The 13095-nt window shown below is 40.5% G+C and overlaps 2 protein-coding genes across 2 annotated transcripts in view; one reads left to right on the top strand and one right to left on the bottom strand.

Moving 5' to 3' along the window:
• Positions 1–2060: 2060 nt before the first annotated feature.
• On the bottom strand, positions 2061–6631 carry LOC127445589 (endonuclease III-like protein 1). Its single transcript, XM_051705744.1, has 3 exons — positions 6546–6631; positions 3606–3711; positions 2061–3372 (listed from the first exon to the last, which is right to left on the bottom strand). Exons 1-3 carry the CDS (start codon positions 6577–6579, stop codon positions 3144–3146), a joined length of 369 nt encoding a protein of 122 aa, XP_051561704.1. The 5' UTR covers positions 6580–6631; the 3' UTR covers positions 2061–3143.
• A 1456-nt stretch (positions 6632–8087) lies between these two features.
• The window catches only part of tsc2 (TSC complex subunit 2), a 63451-nt gene continuing 58443 nt past the window's right edge, over positions 8088–13095 (top strand). The window contains exons 1-6 of the mRNA XM_051705746.1: positions 8088–8229; positions 8790–8946; positions 9748–9834; positions 9916–10026; positions 12523–12670; positions 12773–12890. Coding sequence (XP_051561706.1) covers positions 8812–8946; positions 9748–9834; positions 9916–10026; positions 12523–12670; positions 12773–12890 — 599 coding nt within the window. The 5' untranslated portion in view covers positions 8088–8229; positions 8790–8811. The remainder of the gene's footprint in view (positions 8230–8789; positions 8947–9747; positions 9835–9915; positions 10027–12522; positions 12671–12772; positions 12891–13095) is intronic.

Consider the following 13095-nt stretch of genomic DNA (forward strand, 5'->3'; position numbering starts at 1 on the left):
TCAGGCTAATACAGGCCCTACATATAATTGTTTTTTATTTATTTTTTTAGCTTAGCTATATATACAGTACATACAGTATATGTAACATTTATTTATACTTGACGGCTACTTATATATATATATATATATATATATATTTATTTTTTCTTCACATTTTGTTATGTTGCAGCCTTATGCTAAAATGCTTTAAATTATTAATGACAAAGCAAAAACCAGATTTTTGATAACTTTGCAAAAACTGAAATATCACACTGACATAAGTACTCAGACCCTTTGCTATGACACTTGAAATTTAGCTCAGGTGCATCCCATTTCTCTGGATCATCTTTGAGATGTTTCTAAACTTTGGAACATTTTGGAGTCCACCTGTGGCCAATTCAATTGATTGGACATGATTTGGAAAAGCACACACCTGTATGCATATCAGAGCAAAAACCAAGCCATGAGGTCAAAGGAACTGCCTGCAGAGATCAGAGACAGGATTGTGTTGAGGCACAGATCTGGGGAAGGTTACAAAAAAATTTCAGCTGCATTGAAGGTTCCCAAGAGCACAGTGGCCTCCATAATTCTTAAATGGAAGAAGTTTGGAACAACCAGGACTCTTTCTAGAGCTGGCCGCCCGGCCAAACTGAGCAATCGGGGGAGAAGGGCCTTTGGTAAGAGAGGTGACCAAGAACCTGATGGTCACTCTGGTGGAGCTCCAGAGATCATGTGTGGAGATGGGAGAAACTTGCAGAAGGACAACCATCACTGCAACACTCCACCGATCTGGGCTTTATGGCAGAGTGGCCAGATGGAAACCTCTCCTCAGTGCAAGACACATAAAAGCCCACTTAGAATTAGCAAAAAAGCACCTAAAGGACTCTCAGACTGTGAGAAACAAGATTCTCTGGTCTAATTAAACGAAGATTGAACTCTTTGGCCTCAATTCAAAGCGTCATGTCTGGAGGAAACCAGGCACCGCTCATCACCTGCGCAATACCATCCCAACGGTGAAGCATGGTGGTGACAGCATCATGCTGTGGGGGTGTTTTTCAGCGGCAGGGACTGGGGGACTGGTCAGGGATGAAGGAAAGCTGAACACAGACAAATACAGAGATATCCTTAATGAAAACCTGGTCCAGAGCGCTCAGGACTCAGACTGGGCTGAAGGTTCACCTTCCAACAGGACAATGACCCGATGCACACAGACAAGACAACGCAAGAGTGGCTTAAGGACAACTCTGTGAATGTCCTTGAGTGGCCCAACCAGAGCCTGGACTTCATCGCACATCTCTGGAGAGACCTGAAAATGGCTGTCCACCGACAGTGTCCATCCAACCTGACAGAGCTTGAGAGGAACCCAAGAGAAGAATGGCAGAAAATCCCCAAATCCAGGTGTGCAAAGCTTGTTGCATCATACCCAAATAGACTTGAGGCTGTAATCGCTGCCAAAGGTGCTTCAAATAAGTACTGAGTTAAGGGTCTGAATATTTATGTCAATGTGATATTTCAGTTTTTTCTTTTTAATACATTTCAAAGTTATCAAAAATCTGTTTTTTGCTTTGTCATTATGGGGTATGGAGTGTAGAATGATGTGATTAAAAAAATATTTAAAACATTTTAGCATAAGGCTGCAACAACAAAATGTGAAAATGTCGGTGTCTGAATACTTTATGAATGCACTGTATATATATGTATATATTGTATACACACACATACTGTATACTGCCAACTATTTTTTATCCTTGTTATGTATGTATACTCAACTGCTATTTATATATCTATAAATACAATAAAAATAGTAGACAGTGTATATATCTATATATACATAAAATGCATATATATATATATATATATATATATATATATATATACTCTAGTATAGATATTCATATATATATACATACACCAATCAGTCACAACATTAAAACCACCTGCCTATGGGCAGTGTTGTGGAGTAACGGAATACATGTAACGGGATTACGTATTTAAAATACAAAATATAAGTAACTGTATTCCACTACAGTTACAATATAAATCATTGGTAATTAAAATACAGTTACATTCAAAAAGTATTTGATTACTGAAGAGATTACTTTGCATTTTATTGTCATTTGTTTCATTTAATATTTAGTCCTTTCAGATGGAAAACATTTATACATATAAATGATGCGATCCAAAGTGCATTTGAACAGCGGTGAAACACTTTCTTATGATGTGTTACATTCATACGAGCAGACAGAGAAGTAAGTTTGAAGTAAGTCTGGAGCAGAAGAAATAGAAATAAACCTTGTGTAAATTGTCAGCTTTACGCTAAGCTAAAATGCTATTTCTAGCCATTTTACATGCACGTTACCAGACACGATCATATTTTATTATCAAGAAAATTCACATTAGATCATAATTTCTTTTTTTCTAGTAAGATCTTTGATATTAGGGCAAAAAAATCGTATTCTTGATAATAATTTTTGTATTGTTTTCCTGTAAAAATATCTAAAAATCCTTAAAACAAGATCAGTTTGATTGATCTTGTTTTAGAAACAACACTGCATAAGATATTTCGGTTTTTCAGAGAATGTATATTTAACGTGTATTTTGTCTTACTGTACTGGCAGAGTTTTTATAGTCAAAACAAGTGAAAAAAATCTACCAGTGCTGAAGAAGTAATCCAGAGTATTTAGATTACATTACTGACCTTGAGTAATCTAACGAAATACATTACAAATTACATTTTACAGCATGTATTCTGTAATCTGTAGTGGAATACATTTCAAAAGTAACCCTCACAACCCTGCTCATGTGCCACCAAAACCATCCCGTTTGGCACCAACAATCATGCCACGGTCCAAATCACTGAGATCACATTTTCCCCCATTCTGATGGTTGATGTGAACATTAACTGAAGCTTCTGACCCGTATCGGCATGATTTTATGCACTGCTGCCACACGATTGGCTGATTAGATAATCACATGGATGATTGTTGTCAGAATGCAGCCAAAAACAAAAAACATCCAGTGAGTGGCAGTTCTGTGGATGGAAACACCTTGTTGATGAGAGAGGTCAACAGAGAATGGCCAGACTGGTTCAAAGTGACAAAGTCTACGGTAACTCAGATAACCACTCTGCACAACTGTGGTGAGAAGAATATAATAACAGAATGCTATTGCGAGATGCGGGTTGGTGCTGTTTTGGCGGCACAAGGGGGACCTACATTGGTGTGTGTGGTTGTGAGGGATTGCGGGTGATTTTGGGGGGCTGGATTTGTGTCTTTAGGGGGCAACTGGTGGGCGGACGGACAGGTGTGCTGATTTAAACACAATGGCCCAACAGGTAAACACACCTGCTGCCCAAAACCAACCAGCAACCAGTTGATCTTACTCCACAGATCTCTACAGAAGAGAGAGACAGAGACATTGGAGAAGAATGCGCCTGAGAAATTTAAGTCATTTGCATTATTTCAATAAAACAACTCCATTTGTGACATGACAGAAGGGCCATAACAACTAAAAATTCTTAAACTTATGCATTTGGTTCCGCCAAATCTTGAATATTTGGTTAAATCCTTGCATTCTGGCATGATGTGATGAATGTTAGCAACAACAGGACCGAAAATAGAGGTTACCCTGGTAACCACTCCTCAAAGGCTCTTCGTGTCTCCTCTGGTGTCTTGGTCTCCTTCTTGGTCCATCCGAGCCTGTTTGAGATTCGGTGAACGTGGGTGTCTACACCTACAGAAAATCATTTGTGTAATGACTTAGAGTCAAGTATAGAAATACAATATTTAGGACTAGAGAAGGAAAGCTGAATTGGCTTGAAAAAGCCTTGCCTGAAAGTTTAAAGCAGTTTGAATGTTAGTTTGAAGTTTGTAGGTTATATAAGCCTTGTGTAGTTTGAACTTAGGCATTTTAAAAAAAAGATTGGAAGTTTAGAGGGATGTAGGCCTTGTTAATGGTTGTTAAGGTGTTCTGAGTGGTTGGTAAGCAGTTGTTAGTGTGTTCAGGCTAGTTGTTAGGGCATTGCTAAGTGGTTACTAAGGTGTTCTCTGTGGTTGCTAGGGAGTTATATGTGGTTGCTAGGGTTTTTAAGGTTAAATGGTCAGGAGGCAGTTGCTAGAGTGTTCTGGCTTGTTGCTAGGAATTTACTAGGTGGTTCCTTGGGTGTTCTGGCTGGTTGCTAGGCAGTTACTAGGGTATTTTGGATCATTGCTAAGGCTTTACTAGGAGACAGATTTAAAGTTTGAAAGAATGTTGGCTTTGCTATTGGTTGTTAAGTTGTTCTAAATGGTAGGTTGGCAGTTGCTTGGGTATTGGTGGTGGTGGCGTTGTGGGCTAAAGCACATAACTGGTAGGTTATCAGAAGGTTGCTGGTTCAATCCCCACAACCATCACCATTGTGTCCTTGAGCAAGGCACTTAACTCCAGGTTGCTCCAGGGGATTGTCCCTGTAATAAGTGCACTGTAAGTTGCTTTGGATAAAAGTGTCTGCCAAACGCATAAATGTAAATGTAATGGTTATTCTGGCTGGTTGCTAAGGCTGTGCAAGCTTTTGGGTGATCTGGCTGGTTGATATGCACTTGCTAGGGTGTTCTGGCTGGTTGCTAGGGCTTTGCAAGGTAGTTGCTATACAGTGTTCCGGCTGGTTGCTAGGGATTTGCTAGGTGGTTGCTAGGGTGTTCTGGCTGGTTGCAAAGCAGATGCTATGGTGTTTTGTCTGGTTGCTAGGCAGTTGCTAGGGTTTTTTGGCTGGCTGCTAGGCAGATGCTAGGGTGTCCTGGCTGGTTGCTAGGGCTTTGCAAGATTGTTGCTATAGGGTGTTCTGGCTGGTTGCAAAGCAGATGCTAGTATTTTGTGTGGTTGCTAGGCAATTGCTAGAGTTTTTTGGCTGGCTGCAAGGCAGTTGCTATGGTGTTTTGGCTGGTTGCTAGGGATTTGCTAGGTGGTTGCTAGGATTATCTGGCTGTTCGCTAGGCAAGTGCAAGGGAGTTTTGGCTCATTTTGAGGGCTTTGCTATGTTGTTAGGGTGTTATAGCTGGCTGCTAGGCAGTTAATATGGTGTTCTGGCTGGTTGTTAGGCAGTTGCTATGTTGTCCTGGCTGGTTGCAAGGCAGTTGTAAGGATGTTCTAGCTGGTTGCTAGGGCTTTGCAAGGTGGTTGCTATAGGGTGTTATGGCTGGTTGCAAAGCAGATGCTACAGTATTTTGTGTGGTTGCTAGGCAGTTGCTAGGTTGTTCTGGCTGGTTGCAAGGCAGTTTCTAGGATGTTCTTGCTGGTTGCTAGGGATTTTCATGGTGGTTGCTATAGGGTGTTCTGACTAGTTGCTAGGGATTTGCTAGGTGGTTGCTAGGATTATCTGGCTGTTCACTAAGTAAGTGCTATGGAGTTTTGGCTCATTTTGTGGGCTTTGCTAGGAGGTTGTTAGGGTGTTATAGCTGGTTGCTAGGCAGTTAATAGGGTGTTCTGGCTGGTTGCTAGGCAGTTAATAGGGTGTTCTGGCTGGTTGTTAGGCAGTTGCTAGGATGTTCTAGCTGGTTGCTAAGGATTTGCAGGGAGATTGCTATAGGGTGTTCTGGCTGGTTGCTAGGGCTTTGCAAGATGGTTGCTATAGGGTGTTCTGGCTGGTTGCAAAGCATATGCTAGTGTTTTGTGTGGTTGCTAGGCAGTTGCTAGAGTTTATTGGCTGGCTGCAAGGCAGTTGCTATGGTGTTTTGGCTGGTTGCTGGGGATTTGCTAGGTGGTTGCTAGGATTATCTGGCTGTTCGCTAGGCAAGTGCCAGGGAGTTTTGGCTCATTTTGAGGGCTTTGCTATGTTGTTAGGGTGTTATAGCTGGCTGCTAGGCAGTTAATAGGGTGTTCTGGCTGGTTGTTAGGCAGTTGCTATGTTGTTCTGGCTGGTTGCAAGGCAGTTGCTAGGATGTTCTAGCTGGTTGCAAGGGCTTTGCAAGGTGGTTGCTATAGGGTGTTATGGCTGGTTGCAAAGCAGATGCTACAGTATTTTGTGTGGTTGCTAGGCAGTTGCTAGGTTGTTCTGGCTGGTTGCAAGGCAGTTTCTAGGATGATCTAGCTGGTTGCTAGGGATTTGCAGGGTGGTTGCTATAGGGTGTTCTGACTAGTTGCTAGGGATTTGCTAGGTGGTTGCTAGGATTATCTGGCTGTTCACTAAGCAAGTGCTAGGGAGTTTTGGCTCATTTTGAAGGCTTTGCTAGGAGGTTGTTAGGGTGTTATAGCTGGTTGCTAGGCAGTTAATAGGGTGTTCTGGCTGGTTATTAGGCAGTTGCTAGGATGTTCTAGCTGGTTGCTAGGGATTTGCTAAGTTGTTGCTAGGGTGTTTTGGCTGGTTGCTAGGCAGATGCTTGGGTGTCCTGGCTGGTTGCTAGGGCTTTGCTAGGAGGTTGCATGGGTGTCCTGGCTGGTTGCTAGGGATTTGTATGTAGTTGCTAGGGTGTTCCGAATGGTTGCAAGGTAGATGCTATGGTCTTCTGACTGGTTGCTAGGTTGTTGCTAGATGGTTAATAGCTAGTGAGATAGCTAGATTATAAATTATACTAAATTGACTGCCTCCCTACCGATGCCTGACACATGGTTCCAGGTGATGTCCATGGCCAGCGGGTCAGACCCTCCACTGTGTTCAGAATATCTCTGTATCGTAGCATTTCTCTGCCCCCATCTGATCCACCGGAGTGTCTCGTTTGCTCCTCAGCTCCCTGATGAATGATAGCTGTGTTCTCCAATCACACGGCTCCCAATGCTCCCTCTTAAGCCCCACCCCTTCCTCTTCATATTCCACATTCACACGGCCACATCTTGGTCTCTGTGGTGATCTCAGAGGTGCTTTATCACCCACTGCCTCTGCTTTCACTTTAGTGGTTGTAATTTTGGAATTTGACAACAGATCAGTAAAATGTAGGGATGCAAAATATTGGTGACCGAATTAGTATTGGCAAATATTAGCATTTTATTTTTATTTTTATTTATCGATCTGATTAAGACAGTATTGGAAACCAGGGATTTTTTTTTTTTTTTTTACATTTCAAACACAATACTCTTAATTTCTTCAGTACAGATTGATAATATCAACTGTCAGATTATTGATATCATATAGACAACCAGCCATAACATAAAGATAATATTTATTAGTATTGGACAAATTTCCGTTGTGCCATTTAAACTTTTCAATTATTACAATTGCATTGCACAAATATGTTTATTCTACATATGGTCACCATTTCTATTAAGTTTACAATAAAAAAAAAAAATCACTTTATTATTTTTATTATTTATCATTTTAGCTTTTTAACAGTTCTGTTAAATAGTCCTGCAGTTTGACAAATTATTTATCTACAATCCATGTAGAGGAATGCATGCATAATGCTTATAAAGATTTGGAAAAATATGCATGCACTATTATGAACTATTATTTATCAAAAAGGAAAGAATTATAAAATGTTAAAACAGTTTTAGATGGAGTATAGATTGTCACATATGACACTGCTTGATATTTCATGTCACGTACCAATTTACAATGCATAATCTCAGTTTTATCCGAGTTATTGTGCAGTTAACCTCACCTGCAGGATCTTCTTGAATGCACCTGCAGTACATCATCTGAAATACTGCGCTGCGCTGAATTTCTACTTTCCCTCTATGCAAAGCATCCTCTGACTTCAGCCCTTTAGCCATTCTTGATCTCAATTTACAAATTCCTTCTTCATTTAAAGCACTTTTTCCTACGGTCTCAGTTGCCGAAGTGTCTAATACAGTGAAATATGGAGAGACCATTCTAACAGACAAACAACGGACTACATAAACAACTGAACTCTGCGCGTGCGCTAACATTAGCTGTCATCCCTTCACAAATCACAAATATAACCACAATTTGACTAAAATACATCTTTAAAGCACAACATCCCTAAAGCATGCTGTCGAAATCATGTAACAGATCGATTTCACAGTGTTAAGCAATTGTAGTTTTTTAGCGCAGCATGTGCACGTAAGTGAACGTGCGCTCGTTCCTCCTAAAACTACAATTCCCATAAGCACCCTGCGGACAGCAGGCGCTTGACGTATTTTTGTAGGAAGTGCATGCCAGTGTGTTAAACATGATTTCCGGGGGGCAATAAAGGGGGCTGGTGTGAGCTAGCTGGGGCAGTTTTGCAGGCTGAGATACAATGTCAGCTATAAATGCATAAAACGGTTGCAATTTACTTTTATCTTTTAGTTCTGCTGTCTTGATGATATCATTGGCTGACGGTAAATAACTATGTGTGTGTGTATGATTGCTTCATTGGGCTGTTTATGAATGGATGCAGGCTTATTTATTTAAGCTTGTTTATTTGTTCACGTCAGGGATTGGCTTGCATTAGACTGTTTTTTTGTTTTTGTTTTTTTTGCACGTTTATAGTAGCTCTTTTGAAGTGTTTTGATATGTGACAGTCAATGTATTCTCTTTCAAACGCATGCAATATATCTCTCGCGCATTTGTCCATGGTGTGCAAAGACTGGACTGAGCTGTCACACCTTTTTTGCATTGTTATTCTGCTCTGTTTTGACGCCTAAAAGGCTGTTTATTAGTGACACGCATTATGTTTAATATAAGTGTGTTTCAGAACGTGTCGGTAAATTTGAGCAGGAGTTTATGGCTGAGTTTATGGAGCTCGCGCGTGCGCCAGCTTTCGTGAGAGATATTAAGGACACTTCCAGGGGTCTACTGTGGTGGAAAGAACAACATTCAATTGGAAACCCAATTTCTCAGATGTAGGAAGAGATGTATCGTCCGAAGTCTCTCACACTTCTCTCTTTCTGTCATTCAGGGCGTCTCTCACAGACGTGAAGATGAATAAACAGCCCAGTAAGGAGTCCCTAAAGGATAAAGTGAAGGGGATTTTGGGTCTTGGCCCGACCCGACCGCACAGCAAACAGTCCGAGAGCAAACCGTCCGAGTTCATCATCACTCTAGACATCCTGAGGGTCAGATTTGATCCAACTGTCTGTCTTCTTTCTGTGATGGATTAATGGCTTTATTTAAAGGGATAGTTCACCCAAAAAATGAAAATTCTCTCAGCATTTACTCACCCTCATGCCATACCAGTCAATCTTTCTTCTGCAGAACACAGACGAAAATTTTTAGAAGAATATCTCAGCTTTGTAGGTCCATACAATGCAAGTGAATGGTGACCAAATCTTTGAAACTCCAATAAGCATATAAAGGCAGCATAAAAGAAATCCATAGGACTCCAGTGGTTTAATCCATGTATTCTGAAGTGATATGATAGGTGTGAGTGGAAAAACAAATAAAGTAATTTTTTTTTTAGTGTAAATTCACCTCCCTCCCCAGTAGGTGGTGATACACACAAATAATGCTAATTGGCTAAAACAAAAGAAGTAGTAAGTGAAAGTGGAGGTTTATAGTAAAAAGAAATGACTTAAATATTGTTCTGTTTCTCACCCACACCTATCATATCGCTTCTGTAGACATTAACCACTAGAGTTGTTTAGATTACTTTTATCCTGCCTTTATGTGATTTTTAGAGCTTTGAAGTTTTGATCACCGTTCACTTGCATTGTACGGACCTTTGGATCTTCTAAAAATCTTCATTTGTGCCCTGCAGAAGAAAGAAAGTCATACACATCTGGGATAGCATGAGGGTAAGTGACTGATGAGAGAATTTCCATTTTTGGGTGAACTATCCCATTATCCTCAGGTAAAAATATATTGTTCACCCAAAATTGAAAATTGTTCTTTGCACTCTCTCTTGTTCTGTTCTTCAGGAGCTCACTCCGGAGTGTGGTCTACACCACCGCATCAGAGTCATCAACCATGTGTGTGACCTCGCCAAGTCCAAGAAGTTTGAAGAGGTGAGTGCGTGGAAAAGAATCTGTCCGCTGAGTGCGTATGTGGAGGTACACTTCTGTAATGTTGGTGTGTGTGTGTTGCAGCATGCGGTGGAGGCGTTATGGAAGGCCGTGGAAGATATGATGCAGCCTGATCAGCCTTCAGAAGCCCGTCATGCAGTACTGGTGCTGCTCAGAGCCATTATACAGGGACAGGTACTAGGGCTGTCAACAGGGCTGAGAAACGAAATTAAATATTTTTTTTCACTGAAATATTACCAAAAAGATTTATTTGAAATCGAATCAAATTTTAAAGCCATTATTTCAGGTAGGGGAAAAAAACTAAAAGACTTAAGTCGATGTTGTATCCTACGTCCACAAGAGGATGCAACAAATCAATATAACCAATCAGCTTTCATTTATTGCAAAAAGAATATCTGGCTGTTCACAAAAGTGTATAAAGTATAAAGACGAAAAATGTAGCCAGTTCATATTCTCACATCTTAAGTAAAAAAGTATAATGAGAAACAAAAGTTATCAATAGATGGTTCGTTATTAACTTAGTGTTGCACAGCATCATATACCGATGCCATATTACTACCACAGACTTAAGCTTCATAATACCGGCGATACCACAGTGTTTTTTATTAAATACAGTTGTATGTACGTGCTGATAAGAGAGCAAGACACAACCGCCAACCACCACTGTGTTGTTTTTTAAAATCAATTTAAAGGAAATTCAACCTTTAAAACACGTCTCGAGACACCAGCGTTCTGTTTTATTCATTGCAATGTCTGTTTTAGCTCAAGAATGTAAGTTATAGTCAGTGCTTGGCACATATCCAAAATTCAAATGCTCATTTTACCATTCGATTGTGCATAACAGGTACACACACACACACACACGTGCACACAGTACTGGTACTGCTAGGACTGTATATTAGGGTTTTCACCTCAGTGTTGTTTTCATTAAGTAAAAACTAAATAAAATGATTTCTGTTAACTGAAACAAAAAGTAACAATTTGGTAAAAAACTGAAGCTAAAATAAATATGCATGACTAAACTAACTAAAATCAAATAAAACAACTACAAAGCACTTTAGTTTTAGATTTTAAAGGTGCACTCAGTAATTTGTTCCTCATTTCAGAAGTTGTACTTGTAAAGAAATGATTTGTAATTTTGAAACATATGTTTAAAATTACGGCCATTCACATGAGATGAAGACTCCAGTTGTATCTGTGACCTTACAAAAGCTGTTTTATTCTACATGGAGAGGGTCCCCCTCGTGGGGGCGGCCATGTTGGTATCACATGACCAGCCGAATACTACTCATTTAATCTCAGAAACTGCCCTGTTATTGGACACTTTGATTCATGGATTAAACAAATTATGGCTGACTGTGAATAGTGAATAAATTTCTGTGTACCTTTTAATATACAGTATATTATAACATTTGTAACCTATATAATCTGCCTTCATTAAGCAAGATGGTGAAAACATTAGATGGCTCTGAGAAATGTTACACTACAAATGTAAGCAAATTTGATCATAGAATGGAAACTAATGAAATGAAACTAAATTTTGATAAAAATGGAGATGGGGCCTGGGTAGCTCAGTGGTAAACACGCTGACTACCACCCCTGGAGTCGCGAGTTCGAATCCCAGGGCGTGCTGAGTGACTCCAGCCAGGTCTCCTAATCAACCAAATTGGCCTGGTTGCTAAGGAGGGTAGAGTCACATGGGGTAACCTCCTCGTGGTCGCTATAATGTGGTTCTCGCTCTCGGTGGGGCACGTGGTGAGTCGTGCGTAGATGCCGCGGTGGATGGCGTGGATGGCCTCCACGTGGTAACGTGCTCAACGAGCCACGTGATAAGATGCGCGTGTTGACGGTCTCAGATGCGGAGGCAACTGGGATTTGTCCTCCACCACCCGGATTGATGTGAGTCACTACGCCACCACGAGGACTTAGAGCAAATTGGGAACTGGGCATTCCAAATTGGGAGAAAAAGGGGAGAAAATCCAAAAAATAAATAAATAAACAAAATAAAATGGTGATAAAAACACGTTTCACCTTTGAAATTGTTCATCTGCACTCTGGGTAAACCTAATCCTGTGTTATCTTGTTCCATATTTCACACTGTTAGTAATTAATACTATGTAATCAAATTTTTACATACAAGTGAGGTTAAAGGTGCTGTGAGCAATTATAGCGTTACCAAGCTTTCATGTGACTGAGCTGTTGAATTAGCCCCACCCCCTCATTACAAAACCCGCCCTCCAAAGGTAAATTTGAGAGCAAAACCGAGCAAAAGAGCAGCATTGTTTGTTCCTGTGGCTGTCAAATTCAACACTGGCACAATAGTGCCCTCAACTGACAAACATTATGAATCTTAGCCTCAGTGATCCGCTTCAAATTAGAACGAGCAAAATGATTGACAGGTGAAAATCCACAGAAATATTTTTGTTTGCTGTTTACAAAGTCTACAGCTGTCACAGAGACCGGTGAGATATCTCAGGACTCATTCATATCTTTAAGGGAGTAGGAACATTTTTTGCATACTTTTCCATGAAAAAAATAGCTTACAGCACCTTTAAAAACATTGGACTGTAACATACGGGCATAAAGGCATATTTTCTCTCTTGTACTTCCATGTTTTTCTGTGTTATGGAATGAAATGTTTAGTTCATCTCCTGCTGTATGTGTATGTAGGGTGAGCGGTTAGGTCCTCTTAGAGCATACTTCTTCAACATCATTTTGGACTATCAGCCCAGTAACGAAGATCTCGCTGAAAGACTGGAGGTGTTCAAAGCCCTCACAGAGAACGGGAAAGACATCACTTACTTAGAGGAAGAGACCGGTATGTCTGTAACGCACATGCACGCTTTGCACCATCCTACATTGTGTTGCATGTTATAATGGACCTGGTATGCAGACTGTGGTTCGTGTTCTCTCTCCTCAGCTCGTTTTGTCCTGCTGTGGATGGACATCGGTTTGTCCTCAGATTTCTTGCATGTTCTTGTCAACCTGGTCAAATTCAACTCCTGTTACCTGGATGAGAACGTCTCCCTAATGGTCCAGTAAGCGCACATGCAAACTTTCACAAGCATTGAGCTTTTTAAAGAGGGAGTTCACTCAGAAATGAGACTTCATGTTGTTTTAAACCTGTATGACTTTCTCCTGTGGAACTCTAAAGGAGAAATTTTGAAGAATCTCCACACAGCTCTCTTTTATGTACAATAAAAGCATATAGTGACATGGGACTGTCAAGCTCTTAAAAGCTAC

The sequence above is a fragment of the Myxocyprinus asiaticus genome, chromosome 8 (genome assembly GCF_019703515.2).
Source record: "Myxocyprinus asiaticus isolate MX2 ecotype Aquarium Trade chromosome 8, UBuf_Myxa_2, whole genome shotgun sequence".
Classification (NCBI taxonomy): Eukaryota; Metazoa; Chordata; class Actinopteri; order Cypriniformes; family Catostomidae; genus Myxocyprinus; species Myxocyprinus asiaticus.

Coding starts and splice junctions, on each gene's coding strand:
- LOC127445589 (XM_051705744.1), bottom strand. CDS start 6,579: ATGGACATCACCTGGAACCATGTGTCAGGCATCG. Junction 3,712..6,545: donor GAACCATGTGTCAGGCATCG/GTAGGGAGGCAG, acceptor GATTTTCTGTAG/GTGTAGACACCCACGTTCAC. Junction 3,373..3,605: donor TTTGAGGAGTGGTTACCAGG/GTAACCTCTATT, acceptor TCTCTTCTGTAG/AGATCTGTGGAGTAAGATCA.